At 44.7% G+C, this 27354-nt stretch overlaps 1 protein-coding gene across 1 annotated transcript; it reads left to right on the plus strand.

The window, feature by feature from the left end:
• Positions 1 to 21579: 21579 nt before the first annotated feature.
• On the plus strand, positions 21580 to 22252 carry LOC125535917. The gene has a single exon (XM_048698987.1). The coding sequence runs from the start codon at positions 21684 to 21686 to the stop codon at positions 21942 to 21944; it is 261 nt and encodes an 86-aa protein (XP_048554944.1). The 5' UTR covers positions 21580 to 21683; the 3' UTR covers positions 21945 to 22252.
• Positions 22253 to 27354: the final 5102 nt, after the last annotated feature.

Genomic DNA, 27354 nt, shown 5'->3' on the forward strand with positions numbered 1-27354 from the left:
CAACATTCGGTCATCAACATACATAACTCATATAGTACTATATCGTCAACGAACGTTAAGCGTGCGGACCCTATGGGTTCGAGAACTATGTAGACATGACCGAGACACCTCTCTGGTCAATAACCAATAGCGGGACCTGGATGCCCATATTGGCTCCTACATATTCTACGAAGATCTTTATCGGTCAGACCGCATAACAACATACGTTGTTCCCTTTGTCATTGGTATGTTACTTGCCCGAGATTCGATCGTCGGTATCTCAATCCCTAGTTCAATCTCATTACCGGCAAGTCTCTTTACTCGTTCCGTAATACATCATCCCGCAACTAACTCATTAGTTGCAATGCTTGCAAGGCTTATAGTGATGTGCATTACCGAGTGGGCCCAGAGATACCTCTCTGACAATCGGAGTGACAAATCCTAATCTCGAAATACGCCAACCCAACAAGTACCTTTGGAGACACCTATAGAGCACCTTTATAATCACCCAGTTACGTTGTGATGTTTGGTGGCACACAAAGTGCTCCTCCGGTAAACGGGAGTTGCATAATCTCATAGTCATAGGAACATGTATAAGTCATGAAGAAAGCAATAGCAACAAACTAAACGATCAAGTGCTAAGCTAACGGAATGGGTCAAGTCAATCACATCATTCTCCTAATGATGTGATCCCGTTAATCAAATGACAACCCATGTCAATGGTCAGGAAACTTAACCATCTTTGATCAACGAGCTAGTCAAGTAGAGGCATACTAGTGACACTCTGTTTGTCTATGTATTCACACATGTATTATGTTTCCGGTTAATACAATTCTAGCATGAATAATAAACATTTATCACAATATAAGGAAATAAATAATAACTTTATTATTGCCTCTAGGGCATATTTCCTTCACCTTGCCCAAGTCCTCAAAAGAAACAAGTCGCTTTCCAAGTACCGTCTGAAGAAGACGAAGCTGATGATGATGAACTTGCAGAAATCATCAGAGACAGGCAAGTCAGGGCCGCTAGAGCCATAGGATCAGAGGTGCCACTGCTTTTGGATCCCAAGTTGATTAAACGATCAAGTGCTAAGCTAACGGAATGGGTCAAGTCAATCACATCATTCTCCTAATGATGTGATCCCGTTAACAGGAAACTTAACCATCTTTGATCAACGAGCTAGTCAAGTAGAGGCATACTAGTGACACTCTGTTTGTCTATGTATTCACACATGTATTATGTTTCCGGTTAATACAATTCTAGCATGAATAATAAACATTTATCATGATATAAGGAAATAAATAATAACTTTATTATTGCCTCTAGGGCATATTTCCTTCATGCCTCTAGGGCATATTTCCTTCAGTCTCCCACTTGCACTAGAGTCAATAATCTAGTTCACATCGCCATGTGATTTAATACCAATAGTTCACATCACCATGTGATTAACACCCATAGTTCAAATCGACACGTGACCAACACCCAAAGGGTTTACTAGAGTCAATAATCTAGCTCACATTGCTATGTGATTAACACCCAAAGAGTACTAAGGTGTGATCATGTTTTGCTTGTGAGAGAAGTTTAGTCAACGGGTCTGCTATATTCAGATCCGTAAGTATTTTGCAAATTTCTATATCAACAATGCTCTGCACGGAGCTACTCTAGCTAATTGCTCCCACTTTCAATATGTATCCAGATTGAGATTTAGAGTCATCTGGATCAGTGTCAAAATTTGCATCGACGTAACCCTTTATGACGAACCTTTTTGTCACCTCCATAATCGAGAAACATATCCTTATTCCACTAAGGATAATTTTTTACCGCTGTCTAGTGATCTACTCCTAGATCACTATTGTACCCCTTGCCAAAAACAGTGTAGGGTATACAATAGATATGGTACACAGCATGGCATATTTTATAGAAATCTATGGCCAAGGAATAGGGAATGACTTTCATTCTCTTTCTATCTTCTGCCGTGGTCGGGCTTTGAGTCTTACTCAGTTTCACACCTTGTAACACAGGCAAGAACTCTTTCTTTGACTGTTCCATTTTGAACTACTTCAAAATCTTGTCAAGGTATGTACTCATTGAAAAACTTATCAAGCGTCTTGATCTATCTCTATAGACCTTGATGCTCAATATGTAAGCAGCTTCACCGAGGTCTTTCTTTGAAAAACTCCTTTCAAACATTCCTTTATGCTTTGCAGAATAATTCTACATTATCTCCGATCAACAATATGTCATTCACATATACTTATCAGAAATGTTGTAGTGCTCCCACTCACTTTCTTGTAAATACAGGATTCACCGCAAGTCTGTATAAAACTATATGCTTTGATCAACTTATCAAAGCGTATATTCCAACTCCGAGATGCTTGCACCAGTCCATAGATGGATCGCTGGAGCTTGCATATTTTGTTAGTACCTTTAGGATTGACAAAACCTTCTGGTTTCATCATATACAACTCTTCTTTAATAAATCCATTAAGGAATGCAGTTTTGTTTATCCATTTGCCAGATTTCATAAAATGCAGCAATTGCTAACATGACTCGGACAGACTTAAGCATAGATACGAGTGAGAAACTCTCATCGTAATCAACACCTTGAACTTGTCGAAAACCTTTTTGCGACAATTCTAGCTTTGTAGATAGTAACACTACTATCAGCGTCCGTCTTCCTCTTGAAGATCCATTTAATCTCAATGGCTCGCCGATCATTGGGCAAGTCAATCAAAGTCCATACTTTGTTCTCATACATGGATCTCATCTCAGATTTCATGGCCTCAAGCCATTTCGCGGAATCTGGGCTCATCATCGCTTCCTCATAGTTCGTAGGTTCGTCATGGTCAAGTAACATGACCTCCAGAACAGGATTACCGTACCACTCTGGTGTGGATCTCACTCTGGTTGATCTACGAAGTTCTGTAGTAACTTGATCTAAAGTTTCATGATCATCATCATTAACTTCCTCTCTTGTTGGTGTAGACATCACTGGAACTGATTTCTGTGATGAAATATTTTCCAATTCAGGAGAAGGTACAATTACCTTATCAAGTTCCACTTTCCTCCCACTCACTTCTTTCGAGAGAAACTCCTTCTCTAGAAAGGATCCATTCTCAGCAACGAATATCTTGCCTTCGGATCTGTGATAGAAGGTGTACCCAATAGTTTCTTTTGGGTATCCTATGAAGATTTACTTCTCCGATTTTGGTTCGAGCTTATCATGTTGAAACTTTTTCACATAAGCATCGCAGTCCCAAACTTTAAGAAACGACAGCTTAGGTTTCTCGCCAAACCACAGTTCATACGGTGTCATCTCCACGGATTTAGATGGTGCCCTATTTAACGTGAATGTAGATGTCTCTAATGCATAACCCCAAAACGATAGCGGTAAATCAGTAAGAGACATCATAGATCGCACCATATCTAATAAAGCACGGTTACAACGTTCGGACACACCATTACACTGTGGTGTTCCAGGTGGTGTGAGTAGTGAAACTATTTCACATTGTTTTAACTGAAGGCCAAACTCGTAACTCAAATATTTTACTTCTGTGATCATATCGTAGAAACTTTTATTTTTGTTACGATGATTCTCCACTTCACTTTGAAATTCTTTGAACTTTTCAAATATTTCAGACTTGTGTTTCATCAAGTAGATATACTCATATATACTCAAATCATCTGTGAAGATCAGAAAATAATGATACCTGCCGCGAGCCTCAATATTCATTGGACCACATACATCAGTATGTATGATTTCCAACAAATCTGTTGCTCGCTCCATTGTTCCAGAGAACGGAGTCTTAGTCATCTTGCCCATGAGGCATGGTTCGCAAGCATCAACTGATTCATAATCAAGTGATTCCAAAAGCCCATCAGCATGGATTTTCTTCATGCACTTTACACCAATATGACCTAAATGGCAGTGCCACAAATAAGTTGCACTATCATTATTAACTTTGCATCTTTTGACTTCAATATTATGAAAATGTGTATCACCACGATCGAGATCCAACTAACCATTTTCATTGGGTGTATGACCATAGAAGGTTTTATTCATGTAAACAGAACAACAATTATTCTCTAACTTACATGAATAACCGTATTGCAATAAACATGATCCAATCATATTCATGCTCAACGCAAACACTAAATAACATTTATTTTAGGTTTAACACTAATCCCGAAAGTATAGGGAGTGTGCGATGATGATCACATCAATTTTGGAACCATTTCCAATACACATCGTCACTTCACCCTTAACTAGTCTCTGTTCATTCTGCAACTCCTGTTTCGAGTTACTATTCTTAGCAATTGAACTAGTATCAAATACTAAGGGGTTGCTATAAACACTAGTAAAGTATACATCAATAACATGTATATCAAATATACCTATGTTCACTTTGCCATCCTTCTTATCCTCCAATTACTTGGGTAGTTCTGCTTCCAGTGACAAGTTCCTTTGCAGTAGAAGCACTCAGTTTCAGGCTTAGGTCTAGACTTGAGTTTTTTCACTTGAGCAGCAACTTGCTTGCCTTTCTTCTTGAAGTTCCCCTTTCTTCCCTTTGTCCCTTTACTTGAAACTAGTGGTTTTGTTTACCAACAACACTTGATGTTTTTCTTGATTTCTACCTTCGTCGATTTCAGCATCACGAAGAGCTTGGGAATCGTTTCCGTTATCCCTTGCATATTATAGTTCATCACGAAGTTCAACTAACTTGGTGATGGTGACTAGAGAATTATGTCAATCACTATTTTATCTAGAAGATTAACTCCCACTTGATTCAAGTGATTGTAGTACCCAGACAATCTGAGCACATGCTCACTGCTTGAGCTATTCTCCCCCATCTTTTAGCTATAGAACTTGTTGGAGACTTCATATCTCTCAACTCGGGTATTTGCTTGAAATATTAACTTCAACTCCTGGAACATCTCATATGGTCCATGACGTTCAAAAACGTCCTTGAAGTCCCGATTCTAAGCCGTTTAAGCATGGTGCACTAAACTATCAAGTAGTCATCATATTGAGCTAACCAAACGTTCATAACTAAGGATGGCAATGGGTCGGGTTTGGATCGGGTTGAAAAATATCAAATCCATATCCATATCCATGAAGACAGTCTTTGCCCGCCCATGAAAAAATCCACGGGTGAAAAACTGTGTCCATGTCCAAACCCGATGGATATCCATACCCACTGGATATCCATTGGATCCTCTCGAAACATATAAATAAGAGATAACACAATGTTAACATAAGCTCTTTCGTTCTTCACCTCATGGCAGGCTAGGCTTCACTTATGGTAAACATCAACTTATGGTAAATCAAAACGTCCAGTCACAACCTAAGATCATTTACTATTTTTCCTAATAGATGAGAATGACGAGTCATTTAATAAGGAGATAAAAATAAGGGAAGGGGCATTGGAGTATGTTATGGAGGGGATTAAATGTCCACTAATAAAATTTACAACGAGGATTGTGTAGTTTCTTTTGCATGTTTTAGATAACAAAGTGTAAAATTGCAGTGGGACATGTGATTGTTGGGTAGGGATAGCAGATTTTTTTTCCATTAAGTCATACTATCGGGTCGGGTTTGGGTATACCCATGGGTACAAGATTATATCCATGCCCTACCCACGAGCAGTTGGGTCGGGTTTGGGCGTCGCCCATGGACACAAAAGCATATCCAAACCCTATTCATTCAGGTCGGTTATCCATGGATATCCATGTCCATGGATAAAATTGTCATCCTTATTCATAATGTTTGCATCTGCTCCTGCAATAGGTCTGTCACCTAGCGGTGCATTAAGGACATAATTCTTCTGTGCAGCAATGAGGATAAATCTCAGATCACGGATCCAATCCGCATCATTGCTACTAACATCTTTCAACTTAATTTTCTCTAGGATCATATAAAAAATAAAACAGGGGAGCTAAACGCGAGCTATTGATCTACAACATAGATATGCTAATACTACCAGGACTAAGTTCATGATAAATTTAAGTTCAATTAATCATATTATTTAAGAACTCCCACTTAGATAGACATCCCTCTAATCCTCTAAGTGATCACGTGATCCAAATCAACTAAACCATGTCCGATCATCACGTGAGATGGAGTAGTTTCAACGGTGAACATCACTATGTTGATCATATCTACTATATGATTCACGCTCGACCTTTCAGTCTCCGTGTTCCGAGGCCATATCTGTTATATGCTAAGCTCGTCGAGTTTAACCTGAGTATTCCGCATGTGCAACTGTTTTGCACCTGTTGTATTTGAACGTAGATCCTATCACACCCGATCATCACGTGGTGTCTCGGCACGAAGAACTTTCGCAACGGTGCATACTCAGGGAGAACACTTATACTTTGATAATTTAGTGAGGAATCATCTTATAATGCTACCATCAATCAAAGCAAGATAAGATGCATAAAATATAAACATCACATGCAATCAATATAAGTGATATGATATGGCCATCATCATCTTGTGCTTGTGATCTCCATCTCCGAAGCACCTTCATGATCACCATCGTCACCGGTGTGACACCTTGATCTCCATCGTAGCATCGTTGTCGTCTTGCCAATCTTATGCTTCCACGACTATCGCTACCGCTTAGTGATAAAGTAAAGCATTACAGGGCGATTGCATTGCATACAATAAAGCGACAACCATATGGCTCCTGCCAGTTGCCGATAACTTGGTTACAAAACATGATCATCTCATACAATAAAATTTAGCATCATGCCTTGACCATATCACATCACAACATGCCCTGTAAAAACAAGTTAGACATCCTCTACTTTGTTGTTGCAAATTTTACGTGGCTACTACGGGCTTAGCAAGAACCGATCTTACCTACGCATCAAAACCACAACGATAGTTTGTCAAGTTGGTGTTGTTTTAACCATCGCAAGGACCGGGCGTAGCCACACTCGGTTCAACTAAAGTTGGAGAAACTGACACCCGCCAGCCACCTGTGTGTAAAGCACGTCGGTAGAACCAGTCTCGCATAAGCGTACACGTAATGTCGGTCCGGGCCGCTTCATCCAACAATACCGCCGAACCAAAGTATGACATGCTGGTAAGCAGTATGACTTATATCGCCCACAACTCACTTGTGTTCTACTCGTGCATATGACATCTACGCATAAAACCAGGCTCAGATGCCACTGTTGGGGAACGTAGTAATTTCAAAAAAAAAATCCTACGCACACGCAGGATCATGGAGATGCATAGCAACGAGAGGGGAGAGTGTTGTATATGTACCCTCGTAGACCGTTCACGGAAGCGTTATATCAACGCGGTTGATGTAGTCGTACGTCTTCACGTCCGACCGATCCAAGTACCGAAAGCACGGCACCTCCGAGTTTTGCACACGTTCGGCTCGGTGACGTCCTCGCCTTCTCGATATATCCAGCAAGAGGGGTGAAGTAGTGGATGAGTTCCGGCAGCACGACGACGTGGTGACGGTGTTGGTGAAGAACAATCTCCGTAGGGCTTCGCCTAAGCACTACGAAAACTATGACAGAGGATAAACTAGAGGGGACGGGGTTGCCGACACACGGCTTGGTGTTTCTTGATGTCTCTTGGGTGCTATCCCTACCCCTCTATTTATATGTTGAGCCTTGGGGTCGAAACTTGGAGTAAAAGCCTCCACAAAGTCGGTTTCACCCGAAAGGCAAGGGTCCTTCTCGGACTCCAGGGCCAGACGCCAGGGTTCCCGGCGTCTGGACCCAGACGCCAGGGACCCTGGCGTCTAGCCCCTGGACTCCGCAAAACTTCCTTTTGCGCTTTCCAAAAACCTTGTGGGCTTTCCCCTTTGGCCCAAATAAAGTGTTCTCGTACCCAAACATTTCGGGAAACATCCGGAACCCCTTCCGGTGAATTCCGGAACCCTTCCGGTGAATTCCGGAACCCTTCCGGTGACCAAACACTATTATCCGATATATCAAACTTTTTCTCCGGACCATTCCGGAGTTCCTCGTCATGTCCGTGGTCTCATCCCGGACTTCGAACAACATTCGGTCATCAACATACATAACTCATATAGTACTATATCGTCAACGAATGTTAAGCGTGCGGACCCTACGGGTTCGAGAACTATGTAGACATGACCGAGACACCTCTCTGGTCAATAACCAATAGCGGGACCTGGATGCCCATATTGGCTCCTACATATTCTACGAATATCTTTATCAGTCAGACCGCATAACAACATACGTTGTTCCCTTTGTCATCGGTATGTTACTTGCCCGAGATTCGATCGTCGGTATCTCAATCCCTAGTTCAATCTTGTTACCGGCAAGTCTCTTTACTCGTTCCGTAATACATCATGCCGCAACTAACTCATTAGTTGCAATGCTTGCAAGGCTTATAGTGATGTGCATTATTGAGTGGGCCCAGAGATACCTCTCTGACAATCGGAGTGACAAATCCTAATCTCGAAATACACCAACCCAACAAGTACCTTTGGAGACACCTGTAGAGCACCTTTATAATCACCCAGTTACGTTGTGATGTTTGGTGGCACACAAAGTGTTCCTCCGGTAAACGGGAGTTGCATAGTCTCATAGTCACAGGAACATGTATAAGTCATGAAGAAAGCAATAGCAACAAACTAAACGATCAAGTGCTAAGCTAACGAAATGGGTCAAGTCAATCACATCATTCTCCTAATGATGTGATCCCGTTAATCAAATGACAACCCATGTCAATGGTCAGGAAACTTAACCATCTTTGATCAACGAGCTAGTAAAGTAGAGGCATACTAGTGACACTCTGTTTGTCTATGTATTCACACATGTATTATGTTTCCGGTTAATACAATTCTAGCATGAATAATAAACATTTATCATGATATAAGGAAATAAATAATAACTTTATTATTGCCTCTAGGGCATATTTCCTTCAACGGGAGTCAAAACCTCCGGGAGATTATATAATGAATTTTTACCGACCAAAATACGTGTCGTGTAAGAAAACGGAGTCCGGAAAGCGCACGAGGTGCCCACGAGGTAGGGGGCGCGCCCAGGGGGTAGGGTGCGCCCTCCACCCTCGTGGAGGCCTCGTGTCCTTCCCGGAATCCTTCTTATTTTTCTATTTTTCTAAATATTCCAAAACGGAGAAATATTGCCTTAAAAACTGTTTTGGAGTCGGTTTACTTACCGTACCACATACCTATTCCTTTTCGGAGTCTGAAACATTCCGGAAAGTGTCCCTTATGTATTCCTCCGGGGTTACGGTTTCAATAACATTGGTTTCAACATTTATGGGATTACCTGTGATGTAATGTTTCATTCTTTGACCGTTCACCACCTTCGGATTTGTGCCTTCGAAGTTGTTGATTTTTATGGCACCGGAACGATAGACCTCCTCGATAACGTAAGGACCTTCCCATTTAGAGAGAAGTTTTCCTGCAAAAAATCTTAAACGAGAGTTTTATAGCAATACATAATCACCTACATTAAACTCACGCTTTTGTATCCTTTTATCATGCCATCTTTTAACTTTTTCTTTAAACAACTTATCATGCCATCTATAGGCCCATAATGCATCATCAAGTTTCTTGGACCAATTCTTTCTAGATCTGCTAACAGTCTTTTGCAAAATTAATTTGAGCTCTCTATTACTCAATTCTACTTGACCACTAGACTGAGGGTGATAAGGGGATGCAATTCTATGATTAACATCATACTTAGCAAGCATTTTACGGAAAGCAACATGAATAAAATGTGAACCACCATCAGTCATTAAATATCTAGGGACTCCAAATCTTGGAAAAATAACTTCTTTAAGCATTTTAATAGAAGTGTTATGATCAGCACTACTAGTTGGAATAGCTTCTACCCACTTAGTAACGTAATCAACAGCAACTAAAATATGTGTATATCCATCATAGGAAGGAAAAGGCCCCATATAGTCAAAGCCCCAAACATCAAATGGTTCGATAACAAGTGAATAATTCATAGGCATTTCTTGACGTCTACTAATATTACCAATTCTTTGACATTCATCACAAGATAAGACAAACTTACGGGCATCCTTGAAGAGAGTAGGCCAATAAAAACCAGATTGCAATACCTTATGTGCAGTTCTATCTCCACCATGGTGTCCTCCATAAGCTTTGGAGAGACACTTGCGTAGGATCTGTTCCTGTTCATACTCAGGTACACAACGTCTAATAACAGCATCTACTCCTTCTTTATAAAGATGTGGGTCATCCCAAAAGTAATTCCTGAAATCATAGAAGAACTTTTTCCTTTACTGGTATGTGAAACTAGGTGGTATAAACTTAGCAACAATGTAATTAGCATAATCAGCATACTATGGAGCAGTATGAAAATCATTTATGACATTTAATTGCTCATCAGAAAGCTATCATCAATAGGTAGTGGGTCATCAAGCACATTTTCTAACCTAGACAAGTTGTCTGCAATGGGGTTCTCAGCTCCCTTTCTATCAACAATATGTAAGTCAAATTCTTGTAGAAAGAGAACCCATCTAATAAGTCTAGGTTTAGCATCTTTCTTTTCCATAAGATATTTAATAGCAGCATGATCAGTGTGAATAGTTACTGTAGAATCAACAATATAAGGTCTGAACTTATCACAAGCAAATACAACTGCTAAGAATTCTTTTTCAGTAGTAGCATAATTTCTTTGAGCATTGTCTAGGGTTTTACTAGCATATTGAATAACATTTAATTTCTTATCAACTCTTTGCCCTAGAACAGCACCTACAGCATAATCACTAGCATCACACATAATTTCAAAGAGTAAATTCCAATCAGGTGGCTGAACAATAGGTGCAGAGATCAATGCTTTCTGAAGTATTTCGAATGCTTCTACACAATCATCATCAAAGACAAATGGTATATCTTTTTGTAATAAATTAGTCAGAGGCCGAGAAATTTTTGAGAAGTCTTTAATGAACCTCCTATAAAAACCGGCGTGACCAAGGAAACTTCTTATACCTTTTATATCCTTGGGACATGGCATCTTTTCAATAGCATTAACCTTGGCTTTATCAACCTCAATACCTCTTTCAGAAACTTTATACCCCAAGACAATACCTTCATTAACCATAAAGTGGCACTTTTCTCAATTCAAGACAAGATTCGTTTCTTCACATCTCTGCAAAACTCGATCAAGGTTGCTCAAGCAATCATCAAAAGAACATCCATAGACGGAGAAATCGTCCATGAAAACCTCACAAATCTTTTCAGAAAAGTCAGAGAATATAGACATCATGCATCTTCGAAAGGTAGCAGGTGCATTACATAAACCAAAAGGCATACGTCTATAAGCAAAAGTACCAAAAGGGAAAGTAAAAGTAGTCTTTGATTGATCCTTGGCCGACACAGGTATTTGAGAGAAACCAGAATAACCATCTAGAAAGCAAAAATGTGTATGTTTGGATAATCTTTCTAGCATTTGATCAATAAAAGGTAAGGGGTAATTGTCCTTTTTAGTAGCCTTATTTAATTTGCGGAAGTCAATTACCATCCTATAACCTGTAATAATTCTTTGAGGAATCAATTCATCTTTATCATTAGGAACGACAGTAATACCTCCCTTCTTAGGGACACAATGGACAGGTCTTACCCACTGACTATCAGCAACGGGATAGATTATACCTGCCTCAAGGAGCTTAAGTATTTCCTTTCTTACCACTTCTTTCATTTTAGGATTCAGCCGTTGTTGATGATCACAAACTGGTATAGCATCTTCTTCCAGATTTATTTTATGTTGACATAGAGTGGGATTAATGCCCTTAAGATCATCAAGAGTATACCCAATAGCAGCACGGTGCTTTTTCAGAGTTTTCAATAATCTCTCTTCCTCATGCCCTAAAAGGTTAGCACTAATAATAATAGGATATATCTTTTTCTCATCAAGATAAGCATATTTAAGAGTATCAGCCAACGGTTTAAGCTCAAACACAGGATCACCCTTGGGTGGAGGAGGATCCCCTAGGATTTCAACAGGCAAATTGTGTTTAAGAATAGGTTCCTGTTTAAACAATACTTCATCCATTTCCCTTCTTTCATTCATAAACATATCATTTTCATGGTCTAGCAAATATTGTTCTAAAGGATCACTAGGAGGTACAGCTAAGGATGGCAATGGGTCGGGTTTGGATTGGGTTGAACAATATCAAATCCATATCCATATCCATGAAGACAGTCTTTGCCCGCCCATGAAAAAATCCACGGGTGAAAAACTGTGTCCATGTCCAAACCCGATGGATATCCATACCCACTGGATATCCATTGGGTCCTCTCGAAACATATAAATAAGAGATAACACAATGTTAACATAAGCTCTTTCGTTCTTCACCTCATGGCAGGCTAGGCTTCAGTTATGGTAAACATCAACTTATGGTAAATCAAAATGTCCAGTCACAACCTAAGATCATTTACTATTTTTCCTAATAGATGAGAATGACGAGTCATTTAATAAGGAGATAAAAATAAGGGAAGGGGCATTGGAGTATGTTATGGAGGGGATTAAATGTCCACTAATAAAATTTACAACGAGGATTGTGTAGTTTCTTTTGCATGTTTTAGATAAAAAAGTGTAAAATTGCAGTGGGACATGTGACTGTTGGGTAGGGATAGCAGATTTTTTTTCCATTAAGTCATACTATCGGGTCGGGTTTGGGTATACCCATGGGTACAAGATTATATCCATGCCCTACCCACGAGCAGTTGGGTCGGGTTTGGGCGCCGTCCATGGACACAAAAGCATATCCAAACCCTATTCATTCGGGTTGGTTATCCATGGATATCCATGTCCATGGATAAAATTGCCATCCTTAGGTACAGCAATAGAAGCAAGACCAATAATTTCATCCTTACTTGGTAATTCTTCTTCACGGTGTTGTCTACTAAATTTAGAGAAATTAAACTCATGAGACATATCATCTAAACCGATAGTAACAACATCCCTTTTGCAATCTATGGTAGCATTAACAGTATTTAAGAAGGGTCTACCAAATATAATGGGACAAAATCTATCTTGTGGGGAACCAAGAACAAGAAAATCAGCAGGATATTTAGTTTTCCCACACAAGACTTCAACATCTCTAACAATTCCCATTGGTGAAATAGTGTCTCTATTGGCATGTTTAATTGTGACATCAATATCTTCTAACTCAACAGGTGCAATATCATGCATAATTTCTCTATATAGGCTAATAGGTATTGCACTAGCACTAGCACCCATATCGCATAAACCATGATAACAATGATCTCCTATTTTAACAGAAATAACAGGCATGCCTACCACAGGTCTAGGTTTATCTTTAGCACAAGGTTTAGAAATTCTAGCAGTTTCATCACAGAAATAAATAACATGCCCATCAATATTATCAGCCAAGAGATCTTTAACAATAGCAATATCAGGTTCAACTTTAATTTTCTCAGAAGGTGTATAGGTTTTAATATTGCTTTTACAAACCACAGTTGAAGCTTTAGCATGATCCTTTATCCTAACAGGAAAAGGTGGTTTCTCAACATAAGCAGTAGGAACAATAGGATCATTATAAGTGATAGTTTTTTCTTCAACTTTAATAGGTGCAGCTACTTTTACTTCTATGGGAGGGTGATATTTAAACCACTTCTCCTTGGGGAGATCAACATAAGTAGCAAAAGATTCACGGAAAGAAGCTACTATTTCAGACTCAAGTCCATATTTAGTGCTAAACTTACGGAAAACATCGGTATCCATAAAAGATTTAACACAATCAAACTAGGTGTCATACCTGACTCCTTACCTTTGTCGAGGTCTCAATCTTCAGAGTTGCATTTAATTCTTTTCAATAAATCCCATTTGAATTCAATAGTCTTCATCATAAAAGAGCCAGCACAAGAAGTATCAAGCATGGTGCGATTGCTATCAGAAAGCCGAGCATAAAATTTTTGGATAATCATTTCTCTTGAGAGCTCATGATTGGGGCACGAATATAACATTGATTTAATCCTCCCCCAAGATTGAGCGATGCTTTCTCCTTCGCAAGGCCAAAAATTATATATATAATTGCGATCACGATGAACAAGATGCATAGGACAAAACTTCTGATGAAATTCCAATTTCAATCGTTTGTAGTTCCATGACCCCATATCATCACATAGCCTATACCATGTTGATGCATCTCCCTTAAAAGATAAAAGGAAGACCTTCTTCTTAACAACATCTCCGGGTACACCTGCAAGCTTAAATAATCCACAAACTTCATCCACATATATTAGATGCTCATCAGGATGCTTTGTTCCATCTCCTACAAAAGGATTAGCTAGCAGTTTTTCTATCGTACCCGAAGGAATTTCAAAGAAGACATTTTCATTTTCATTTTCATTTTCAATAGGTTGAGGAGCAACTCTTTGCTCTACTGGTCGGGGTGAAGATACCCCAAACAAGCCCCTCAGAGGATTACTTTCCATAGTAACAAGTGACAGTAAATTTCAGCACACTATATAAAATTTTCCTTACCAAATTCCACCTACCAAAGGCGCTTCACTCCTCGGCAATGGCGCTAGAAAAGAGTCTTGATGACCCACAAGTATAGGGGATCTATCGTAGTCCTTTCGATAAGTAAGAGTGTCGAACCCAACGAGGAGCAGAAGGAAATGATAAGCGGTTTCCAGCAAGGTATTCCCTGCAAGTACTGAAATAAGTGGTAACAGATAGTTTTGTGATAGGATAATTTGTAACGAGCAACAAGTAAAAAAAGTAAATAAAGTGAAGCAAGGTGTCCCAATCCTTTTTGTAGCAAAGGACAAGCCTGGACAAACTCTTATATAGAGAAAAGTGCTCCCGAGGACACATGGGAATATCGTCAAGCTAGTTTTCATCACGTTCATATGATTCGCGTTTGGTACTTTGATAATTTGGTATGTGGGTGGACTGGTGCTTGGGTACTGTCCTTACTTGGACAAGCATCCCACTTATGATTAACCTCTATTGCAAGCATCCGCAACTACAACAAAAGTATTAAGGTAAACCTAACCATAGCATGAAACATATGGATCCAAATCAGCCCCTTACGAAATAAACTAGGGTTTAAGCTTCTGTCACTCTAGCAACCCATCATCTACTTATTACTTCCCAATGCCTTCCTCTATGCCCAAATAATGGTGAAGTGTTATGTAGTCGGCGTTCACATAACACCACTAGAGGAGAGACAACATACATCTCATCAAAATATCTAACGAATACCAAATTCACATGACTACTAATAGCAAGACTTCTCCCATGTCCTCAGAACAAATGTAACTACTCACAAAGCATAAACATTCTCATAATCAAAGGGGTATTAATATGCATATAGGATCTGAACATATGATCTTCCACCAAATAAACCAACTAGCATCAACTACATGGAGTAATTAACACTACTAGCAACCTACTAGTACCAATCCCGGACTTGGAGACAAGAATTGGATATAAGAGATGAACTAGGGTTTTGAGAGGAGATGGTGCTAATGAAGATGTTGATGGAGATTGCCCTCTCCCGATGAGAGGAGCGTTGGTGATGACGATAGCAATGATTTCCCCCTCCCGGAGGGAAGTTTCTCCGGCAGAACAGCTCCGCCAGAGCCCTAGATTGGTTCCGCCAAGGTTCCGCCTCGTGGCGGTGGAGTTTCGTCCGAGAAGATGGCTTATCATTTTTTTCCCATAGAAAGACTTCATATAGCAGAAGATGGCCACCGGAGGGCCACCAGGGGGCCCACGAGGTAGGAGGCGCGCCCAGGGGGTAGGGCGCGCCCCCACCCTCATGGGCAGGGTGTGGCCCCCCTTGTGAATTTCTTCCGCTCAGTATTTTTTATATATTCCGAAAACGTCTTCCGTGAAGTTTCAGGACTTTTGGAGCTATGCAAAATAGGTCTCTAATATTTGCTCCTTTTCCAGCCCAGAATCCTAGCTGCCGGCATTCTCCCTCTTTATGTAAACCTTGTAAAATAAGAGAGAATAGGCATAAGTATTGTGACATAATGTGTAATAACAGCCCATAATGCAATAAATATCGATATAAAAGCATGATGCAAAATGTACGTATCACTACGACGGGCTTAGCAAGAACCGTTCTTACCTATGCATCAAAAACCACAACGCGGTATAGTGATTGCTTTTTGATCTTCAGAAAGAACCCTGTTTATTGAATCTGATTCAACTAAAGTTGGAGAAACAGACACCCACTAGCCACCTGTGTGCGAAGCACGTCGGTAGAACCAGTCTAGCATAAGCGTACGCATAATGTCGGTCTGAGCCGCTTCATCCAACAATACCGCTGAATCAAGAATCAACTAGTGATGGCAAGCAATATGTATATACGCGCGCCCACAACTCCTTTGTGTTCTACTCGTGCATATAACATCTACGCATAGACCTGGCTCGGATGCCCCTGTTGGGGAACACAGTAATTTCAAAAAAAATCCTACGCACACGCAAGATTCATCTAGGTGATGCATAGCAACAAGAGGGGAGAGTGTTGTCCACGTACCCTCGTATACCGTAAGCGGAAGCGTTATGACAACGCGGTTGATGTAGTCGTACGTCTTCACGATCCGACCGATCCTAGCACCGAAGGTACGACACCTCCGTGATCTGCACATGTTCAGCTCGGTGACGTCCCACGAACTCTAGATCCAGCTGAGGTCGAGGGAGAGTTTCGTCAGCATGACAGCGTGATGACAATTATGATGAAGTTACCGACGCAGGGCTTCGCCTAAGCTCTACAACGATATGACCAAGGTGGAAATCTATGGAGGGGGGCACCGCACACGGCTAAACAATCAACTTGTGTGTATATGGGGTGCCCCCTCCCCCGTATATAAAGGAGGGGAGGAGGAGGCCGGACGACCCTAGAGGGCACGCCAAGGGGGAAGGAATCCTCCTCCTAGTAGGAGTAGGATTCCTCCTTTCCTAGTCCTACTAGGAGGGGAAAGGAAGGAGAGGGGGAGGGAAAGGGAAAGAGGGGCCGCGCCCCCTCCCCTAGTCCAATTCGGACTCCCTTGGGGGGGCACCTCCTGGCTGCTGCCCTCTCTCTCCCCTAAAGCCCACTAAAGGCCCAATAACTTCCCGGGGGGTTCCCGTAACCCTCCGGCATTCCGGTTTTATCCGAAACCTCCCGGAACACTTTCGATGTCCGAACATAGCCATCCAATATATCAATCTTTATGTCTCGACCATTTCGAGACTCCTCTTCATGTCCGTGATCATATCCGGGACTCCGAACTACCTTTGGTACATCAAAACGCATAAACTCATAATACCGATCGTCACCGAACGTTAAGCGTGCGGACCCTATGGGTTCGAGAACTATGTAGACATGACCGAGACTCATATCCGGTCAATAACCAATAGCGGAACCTGGATGCTCATATTGGTTCCTACATATTCTACAAAGATCTTTATCGGTCAAACCGCATAACAACATACGTTGTTCCCTTTGTCATCGGTATGTTACTTGCCCGAGATTCGATCGTCAGTATCTCAATACCTAGTTCAATCTCATTACCGGCAAGTCTCTTTACTCGTTCCGTAATGCAACATCCCGTAACTAACTCATTAGTCACATTGCTTGCAAGGCTTATAGTGATGTGCATTACCGAGAGGGCCCAGAGATACCTCTCCGATACACAGAGTGACAAATCCTTATCTCGATCTATGCCAACTCAATAAACACCATCGGAGACAGCTGTAGAGCATCTTTATAGTCACCCAGTTACGTTGTGACGTTTGATAGCACACTAAGTGTTCCTCCGGTATTCGGGAGTTGCATAATCTCATAGCAATAGGAACATGTACAAGTTATGTAGGAAGCAATAGCAACAAACTAAACGATCATCGTGCTAAGCTAACGGATGGGTCAAGTCAATCACATCATTCTCTAATGATGTGATCCCGTTAATCAAATGACAACTCATGTCTATGGCTAGAAAACTTAATCATCTTTAATTCGGCGAGCTAGTCAAGTAGAGGCATACTAGTGACACTCTGTTTGTCCATGTATTCACACATGTACTAAGTTTCCGGTTAATACAATTCTAGCATGAATAATAAACATTTATCATGATATAAGGAAATATAAATAACAACTTTATTATTGCCTCTAGGGCATATTTCCTTCAGGGGCTACCAATTGCTCCTGTCAAAAATTCAAGGTACACAAGCCTTAATCCATTATATTGAAGGATTCATTGCTCAGTTGGTAGAGTACAAAGCTCTTAACCTTATGGACGTGGGTTCGAGCCTCATGGTGGGGGTTACATCATATGATGTTATTTTCAATGAAGTATATATAAAGTTCTAGCTCAGTATTATCATACTGAGCCGGCCCTTGGGGACGACACGTTGCTATTCAAAGTCTAAATGATCATATTTGCAAAGTCCCTGCTCATTATTGCATAATGACCCGGGTCTTGGGGGCTACACTGGTTGAAGTTTTTATGAGCATAAGCCAATTACAGGTCCTAGGTTGCTGCAAGCATGACAACCCGGCACTTGGGGGCTACATATATGGAATATTCGGTTTGACTAGTGATTGGGATGAACAACCTGGATTTCTTCGAGGTTGCAACATTTATATTGAAGCGAGTCTTAAGATGTTACTACGCTCCCTTCTTAAGACTTGGGGGCTACAAGTGATATGCATATAAGGGAGGAACCTTTCAAGCTTGATGTTAGAAACAATTATGACCCGATGCCATCAATATTGACAAACCGGCAATTTTGGCAATGATAAACCGGCAAGGACTACATCTTCAAGCCGGCTGAATATCAGTTGAATATTTCAAGACCAATATTTTTGTCAAGTCGGAGCATTGAAGGCCGACTCAAACGAATTATTCTTCACAATATTTTTCTGTGAGAAACCAATGTCAGCAAATTGATTATGAGGCTGGCCTATTGACCCGGACTTTTCAAAAGAAGGAAATGGCAAGGACTTAAGGATGATTAGGTGCCGGCTTACAAGAACTTTTAACCCGGAGTGCAACCTGTCAAATATGTTCTTGTGTTTTTTTTGCAAGATGAGTTTAACATGGATAAATGCAAATTAAACTGGGGCTAATGTCGGGGATATACCCCGCGGTGTAACCCGGTTGGATGTATGACCCGACTGGACTTGGCGACTCACTGGTGACCTGCCCTGACCCGACGACTGACTAGTAACCCGCCCAGAGTTGGCGGTTCATTGGTGACCCGACAGGCGGGTCAGAGGAGCGACAAAACCCGGTGGCCCAGAAGGCGGCTCATGTAAGGCCGACTCATGTTATGGTGGGCCGGTTTAAGGCATAAGGAATATTCTCTTACAAAGGGAGAAAGACTAGGATTCCACTTGTAATAGAGTAGTCCTAGTCCTACTAGGACTCTACATGTAACCCGCCCCTCCAACTTATATAAGGAGGGACAGGGCACCCCAAGTGGGACAAGTTCCACGAGTTGGACATATTAGGGTTAGACAAACAAGTCTATAACTCAGTTGATGGAGCATCCTTGTAACCGTGAGTATCACCATGATCAATATCAGTGAAGCAGAATGTAGGCTTTTACCTCCACCGTGAGGTGCCAAAACTGGGTAAAAACCTCGCATCTCTCGTCCCGCTCAACCCCTCTCAAGTTACCACATAGATGTGTTGGCCTCACGACTAAATCCTCACACTAAGGACATCTGCCGTGACAAATCCACGACAGGGGGCAACGAAACTACTCTCTCTATAAAGAAATATCAGAGTGTTTCGGTAACTAAAGAAGTTTCATTAGGGAGTACATGAGATGTTTTCTTCTTCTTCTGTATTTGCTTAAACACACACAACTGGAGTAATAAGTATGCAAAGTGCGGAGAACAGAGATGGCAACCAAACGTACAGACTCGTTCGTTGGCTTCTTGTACCACCACAGGTGCCGTGGCCGGTAAATTAGTTAGGCGACAAGATCCATGGCAGAAACACGTGGAGAAGCAAGCACGGACGCCAATCAAGAACGTACGGTGGGCGCGCGCCGGTTGCGACCTCGACACCGCCCCGCCAAGCCGAGCCGCACACGTACGCGCGCGCGGGGCAACCGGATCATGATCACCGGCAGCCACCGCAGCGCAACGGAAGCAAAATGAATGGCGTTGGTGGGGGCTCGGCCGTCCCGTCGCGGCCGACCCATGTGTGCCCATGTGCGCCCGCCACCCCGATCAACGTGGCGCTGCCCCCTTCCTCTCGCCCGATCGCCTCCTCGGCCGTGCGCGCGCCGGGAGCGTGCGCTGCGCATCGATCCCCTGTGCCGCGCGCGCGCGCGCGGGCGCCGTCGATGCCACGGCGAAAGCGGAGGGAGCCCGTCCGGATTCACGGCGCGAGTGGTTGCACGCCCGCGAACGTGTCGCTGCTGTCCTGATTGACGCGCAGTGCGCGGTGCCCTGCCCGATCGGGCTGCGTTCGCATGTGGCCATCTGTCTGTTGGATTCGATTCGGTGGAGCTGATGTTTTCGGCAGGAAGCTTCGCGGGCGCGCACCGCCAAATTCCGTGTCGCGGGCACAGAAATTCCACTGAAAACAACATGGCATTCGCACAAATCAGCGTTGCGCGTGGATCAGACGGAATGGACGGAGCGTCCAACGAACGAACGTAATCAAATGGCGCAAACTAATCGGAGAGGCAGAGCGTGGCCGCCCATAGAAATTTCCGCTGTTTTATTCCCCGAGGAACTGCCGGACTCGACAGGATAAGGACTGATCTCTGTTTCTCTCTCCTGCAAGTGCATCCTGATGCATGCACGAGGCGCGGCCGCAGAGATCCAAAATCCTTGTTAAAACGTTGTCGCCAGGCGACATGCCTCATGTCCACGGTACAGGGCTGTCAGTGCGTGCATGCATGCATGCACGGATGCGGCCATTGCAGGCGTTCTGCCACCCAATCCGTGCTGCAATATCTCTTCCTGCGCGATTATTTTTTTCTCAGCCAATTTTTGCAGCAGCAACTGAATTTATAGGTGGGCAGCAGGGCAGGGAAGGGCAGGAGTAGCTATTATATTGACATTGCAAAACATTTCTTGATTTTTCGCAAAGACCCGCTTCTTGATCATATGCTGGGCTATATATCAGTACCCGCAAAAATGATGAACCCTCCGTAACTCAATTTTGTAATAACTTTAATACTAATACAAAGTTAATGTAACATTGACTCACTTATTTTGAGACGGAGAGAGTATGAATTATTTTTCTGAAATACTAAAGCATATGTTTTGAACGTTTGGCTATTACAAGTCAATGTTGTTTTTGGCTATGAGTTACGCCTATTTCCAATTGTACAGTACAATTTTCATTGGATTTTTTCTTCGTTTTGTATGACTCGTGGCAATGGCACATTGGCACCCGCTCCATTCTATGATATGAGATGGACACGATAACTAACTCATGTTTGTGATAATTGTTTCTTGCGAACAATGGAAATATCTAGTACTGGTGTACTACCAGGTGAAGCCAAAACAGTTGGTTAATGATGTTTTTTCTCCTCCAAGAAAAGGGAAATTAGCTCCTCTCTTTCTCACCGGCCGTCCAAACCGAGCATTCTCCTCTTATATAAAGCCTCCGCCTCCGCTGCTCTCTTCCCAGCACAACACCATCACCCACACAAACACACGGCCGAAGCAACCCAAGCGAGTCCTCGTGTTCCCGTGCACACACGCCTAAGCTCGAACCATGTCGTCGCAGCGGATGGGGCGTCACCAGCGCCGGGCGTCTCAGAGCGTGTTCGCGCTGCCGGAGAACTTCGCGGCCCTCGACGACGTGCCGCCGTCCGACGAGCACCGGAAGGCGGACGGCGGCGGCGCGACCGAGCAGCAGCAGCAGGGGGCGGGGCGCCACCGGCGGGCCATGTCCATGGCCGTCGCCTCCTCCAGGGACCTCGAGATGATCAAGGAGGACGTCGGCGGCTACAGCAACTACAAGATTGGCGCCTAGATTAGTGCCACCGGCGGCGCGCACGGCCGGCGCGGCTCAGAGCACGCACGTGTACGGTGTTCGTAATACGTGCGTGCGCGCGTGCTCGGTGGCGCTCTCGGCGGAGTTGGGGCCTCGCGCGCGCGGCTGAGCTTTGCTGCCGCCGGTGCCGGTGCCGGAGGCCGTGGCGCGTGCTGGTTCGTTGCTTGTATGGTCAAGCGGCCGAGCCTGGTTGAGGTCTTGCTTGCTTCGATTCCCTTTTCTTTTGCTCAAGACATGCATGTAAGGTGTGATGTTATTTGCGAGTTTAAAGCTCTTCAAACTACTAATCCTGCGTGTATCTGATGATGATGTTTCACCATTAGCCTTGCTCCTAAAATGTCTTCGTTTGTTTGCTGGCCCGCAGTTGTTTTTAGTTTCAATCGATCGCTCACAGCCGTTGGATTAGGATCCAACCAACCTACGGATTGGGTGGTCGGATCAACCCAACCCCTACAGCCTATTTGATAAACACTCGGACAAGGGAATGCGAGTTTGCACAAGGGTTGTAGGAGTAGATTTTTACTCACATTCCCTTGCTTGGCATATGATAGGAGTTGACATAGGTAAAACTACCCCTAAAAGAAATCGGTGTGAATTGGCTTCCTCAATTCCCAGTCCCCTTCCTACTTAAACTTCCATTAGTCCCCTACAACTAAACAATGTCTTGTGAAAATAGAAAACGAACGTCTTCACCTCCGACTTGCCCTGGCCTAAGAGCAAACTCTAGCAAAGCCTCTAAATTCCCTACCCGTCAAATCATTTTATGATTCGCTCTAAAACAATTTTACACGCAATTCATCTCTGACGCAGAACAAATATCACAAATTTAAAAACTTAAACATAAAAGGTCCCTCTACATAGATCAGTTCAGATAACTTAGATCGACGGAGGGCCGGCGGCGGCTCACCGTTTCACGTTGAGGAAGTGCTCACACATGCCGAGTGGTAGAGGGTGTAGGCGAGCTCGTAGTCCGCCTTCGCCGCCTCGAGGCGTTCGACGACACCCTCTTCGCCGGCCGCCACCGCCTCCTTTGTGGCGTTGTGCACGATCTCCGCCTCGTAGAGCTTCTTCGTCGTCGGCCAGAGCTGCACATGGAGCTCATTGTCGCCGTTGCAGGAGAGGGAGTCGCTGTTACACGGTTGCACCGACGCCATAGCTCGGCGGCGGCCTGGCTGGAGCTGTCGGCCTCCGCGTCATGCCGCCGCGTTTGTGCGGCAACGACCCACGACGGCCTCCACGTCTGCGCCCTTCTCCTACCATGGATGTGCGCTTGAGAGGGGAAAAACTGGCGGGAATCACTCGTCGAAGCTAAGAAAGGAGGTGGTGAAGGGGGAGTAGACTGTTGCTGAGGGGGGCTGATCTGTCTGAGAAGGAAACCCTAGAACGCCCCCCCCCCCACCTACATATAACGGCAGAAACATCAATTTGCGGGGCGCTTGTATATTTCTTATGGACCGGTCAAAAAATAGCGTTTCTGTTCCAGCCTGCAAACGTTAAATCGGCCGCAAATATACGGGCCGACGGCGGGAAAGCGCATCCGCTACACATGCTCTAAACGTCTGCTCCTGTCTCCGTGGCCGACGGACGCTGACGCGGGTCGATCCGTCCTTCTCTAGCTGCCCTCGGCCATCCCTGTGACCCCTGGCCCCTTCCTCCTCACCTCACGTTCTTCGGTTCCGACAGTCCTTCACAGGCACCCGATCGGCCAATCTCCGACTCCTCTCCACCTGGCCGCACTATACCTTCTCCGCGTTGCTCCCTTAGGCCTTGTACAATGCTAGGTGCTTAGGGAGGTGCTTAGAAAAATAAATCGGCTTCTTCTGAAGCACCGGTGCCTATTTCTACAGAAGAGACGCCTAATTAAGCATGTGCCCTGTATAAATAAGCACCGATGCTTAAAAAAAGATTGGTTTATTTCTCCAAACACCTCTCCTAAACACCTTGCATTATACAAAGTCTTACAGAGGCTCGTCGACATCCCCGCACCTCGCCGCGCTCAGAGTGCCGCCCCCGTTTTGGGTCTCGGTGCTTTGTGAAAAATCGAACGACATGGATTCATTTTCCAAACCACTGAGAAATAGCAAAACCGAAGAAAGAACATTCGACGACAAAACATAGGAAGCATATCCGTGCTCTCGCTAGATAACTACCACTCAATCCCCCGAACAGCACCAGCACAGAAAATGAAAACCGTTGAATCGCTGATGCTCTGTCCCTGATTCACGAAACACGCGCATGTTCACCCCACTTTCTTTCCTCTCTCCAACCCAACCCAAGTGGGGTGTGCGCATCGAACAATCCAGCCACGCACGCATGTTCTCTCGTCTCCGTATATGGCAGGGCAGGGTATAGCGAACGCAATAATTCCCTAAAATATGTGTATATACTGCCAGAATAATGCACTCTGCTCTATTTTTTGCTGTTGGATCGAACAAACAATAATGCACTCCTGCCGATCAGGATCTGTATGTACGTACGCGCAGCTGTACCGCCCGACGCCCGTACCGTAATCCAGGCCTCCCTCCAGGGTAAGCGACGCATCTACGTACCTTGTATATTTCTGCACGACGATCGCGTGCGTGCTTTTGATCTCGCCGTCGCTCTCGGGCAGCATGATTGTCCCTCAGATCTCGATCTGGAAGAACATGTACTCACACACGCCGCATGCATGACGGATCGTGCGGGTGCAGCAAGCGGCAGCTGGGTGATGATCATCTTTGATTTGACGGCTCTGCTTTTGATCGGTTAACGCGTGGACATTTGTACGGTTGGCAACCGTATGGATAGATCCGCCTCGCTTTCGTTCGATACATGCACAGTGACTGATGAGGAAAAAGAGGAGGCGACCTTGTCGCCTGTGCATGTGATCGGTCGCGGCGGCCGGCGGGGAAGCAGGTAGAGGCCGACACGTAGCCACGGGCCGGACAATTTGTACTCGCTCACGCGGCTTAAGTACTGTAGTATAGTCTTCAGCGTATTACTTCCGTTTCTTTTAGTCTATATATAACGTTTGTCTGAACTCAAAGTATCTTGATTTTGACCCAACTTATATAAAAAATATCATCATTTACAATACTAAATGAATATCTTTAGATTTATTATGGAATGTAGTTTTATATTATGTATATTTTGTATTGTAGATGTTGATTTTTTTTATATATACTTCCTCCGTTCGAAAATACTTGTCAAAGGAATGTATGTATTTTAGTTCTATATACATTCATTTTTATGCATTTCTGCGACAAGTATTTCTGAACGAAGAGAGTATAAATTTGGTCAATGTTTGTAAAGTTTGACTCGACGCAAATCTTTTTTTTTGAAATGGAGGCGTACCCCGGCCTCTGCATCATGATGATGCATGCGGTCATCTTATTAACCATCCAAAATCGTCATAAAAGTCTTACAGCTCACAAAATGGAGCAGAAAAAAGTATAAAAAAAGTACAAAGAAACCACGCCAACCGGCACAATGAAGATAAAAAGGATAAGTTCTCTAGACTCCTATCCTGTTATTCGAGCGTCATCCGAACCGGTTGAAGATATGGAGTAAAAAAAAAATGAAAGGAGTATGTTCTTCTGTAGCTACGGCCTACCTGTATCTTTCTCATTCTCTGAAAAAGAAAAACAGTACTGGGCTTGCTGTGAAGATGATAAATTCATATAAACTCATGGCATGCACATGCAGTAACATAATCTAGTGGAATCATCTCAGTCAGAATAAAAATAAAAAACATAATCTAGTGGGATTTTATGTCCCTACAAAACTCACGGTGTCAAACAGCACAGGATAGCCGATAATATACTACGATGCTGGTAATCAGCGGCAAACGCCTAGGTGGAGAAGGGTTTGGGCTCCTTGACGCAGCCGGCTCCGACGGTCGCAGGGAGGGAGGTTAGGGCCGGCGGCTTGCCGACGTCCATGCTGATCTTGTACCCTATCTTAAAGCATCTTCAACCGCGTTCCCAACAGGGCCTTTCCAGACGTTTTTGTTGCATCGGTGTCTAAAAATTGTTTCAGTCGCGTCTCTAGGAGCCCGTTTCTTGTCGGCTTGGGCCGAAATCGGCGCCGGCGGACCCGAGCCAAACCCGGCGCATTGGAAATGCTCGGGAACGCCGGGGCGAGAGTTTTGGCGCGAAAGCGCGGCGGGCCCGCCAAATCAACGGCACGCGCTTCGTCTTTCCCGAACGTCTCGATTTTTCGCGGGGAATCAATGACAAGGCTGCCGCTGGTCAACCTTGCCATTGATTCCTCACGGACGGTGCGTCGGGCTGGCTGGCGCGGCGACGCCTCCCCTTCCGACACGCGTTCACACGCCCTGGGCTATAAAACCAGAGGTTTCCCCTCGCCGCTGGCCACACCAGCCCGAGTCCGCCGAGCCCAAACCAGCCGCCGTCCCTCCCGTCCGCTGTCGAGCTCTGCCGCTCTCCCCTTCCTCCCCTTCCCCTTCCCCTTTCCATGGCCGAACGCTTCCCCGGCGACTCCGCGGCGGCCAACAGCTTCGGCCGCCGCTCGCTCCAGGAGGGCGAGGTGTGGCTTCTCTTTGAGGCCAACATCCCGGCGCCGCCGGACATGCGCGCCGGGCCGACGGGGTGGAGGCTCAGCAACGACTGCGTCCCCATCCCCCCGGTGCCCAACGTCGACGCGCACCCCGGCCTCTTCGCCGCCGAGGTCGACCGCGTGCGGTCGTCCCTGACGGAGGAGCAGCGCGCTCTCCCCCAGTACGTCGCCGACAACCATGCAGCGTGGGCATACTATTTCCAGCAGCGGCAGGCGCAGCGGCTGGCGTCCACGAACGGGGCGCCGGTGGTCGGCGGCCTCAAGAACACCGACGGCCGCCGCGTCTGGTCGGGCGTCCCCAGTCACACGCTCCACGAGGTACTGTTGTACCTCGAGGGCGGCAATGACCCGCCGCTGGCATACCCTGCCGTGGCGGCCGTCCTGACACCCCGCCGGAGCGCCGGGCCGTGGGTGCCCAGGAGGTTCGCCGGTTCCTCCTCCTCCCACTCTTCCTCCTCCTTCCGCTCCTCCTCCCACTCTTCTGGCTCACCGGCGCTCCTCGGCGTCAAGGCCGAGCCCGCCCCGAAGACGCTGCTCGGCCGGCGCACCCGCAGCGTCGGCATCTTCATCAACGAGGGCGGCCGGTGCGCCTCCGAGCTCCTCGGCTCCTCCACGCTTTGTCAAGCTAAAGACGGAGCCGGGGCTCGCCGCCGTCAAGCCGGAGCCAGGGCTCCCCGTCCTAAAGACGGAGCCTGGGCTCGCCGGCGACGTCAAGGAGGAGGAGCTCGACGACGAAGCGGCCCTCAAATGGGCGTGCGACGACTGGGCGCACACGAAGATGGAGCGCCAGTGCGCTGCCTTCACGCGGTTTGAAGCTCGCCGTCGTGGCCGG

This window comes from Triticum urartu, chromosome 1, assembly GCF_003073215.2.
Source record: "Triticum urartu cultivar G1812 chromosome 1, Tu2.1, whole genome shotgun sequence".
Classification (NCBI taxonomy): Eukaryota; Viridiplantae; Streptophyta; class Magnoliopsida; order Poales; family Poaceae; genus Triticum; species Triticum urartu.

Excerpts from the sequence above, each read along its gene's own strand:
- LOC125535917 (XM_048698987.1), top strand. The coding sequence starts at position 21,684 with ATGTCGTCGCAGCGGATGGGGCGTCACCAGCGCCGGGCGTCTCAGAGC.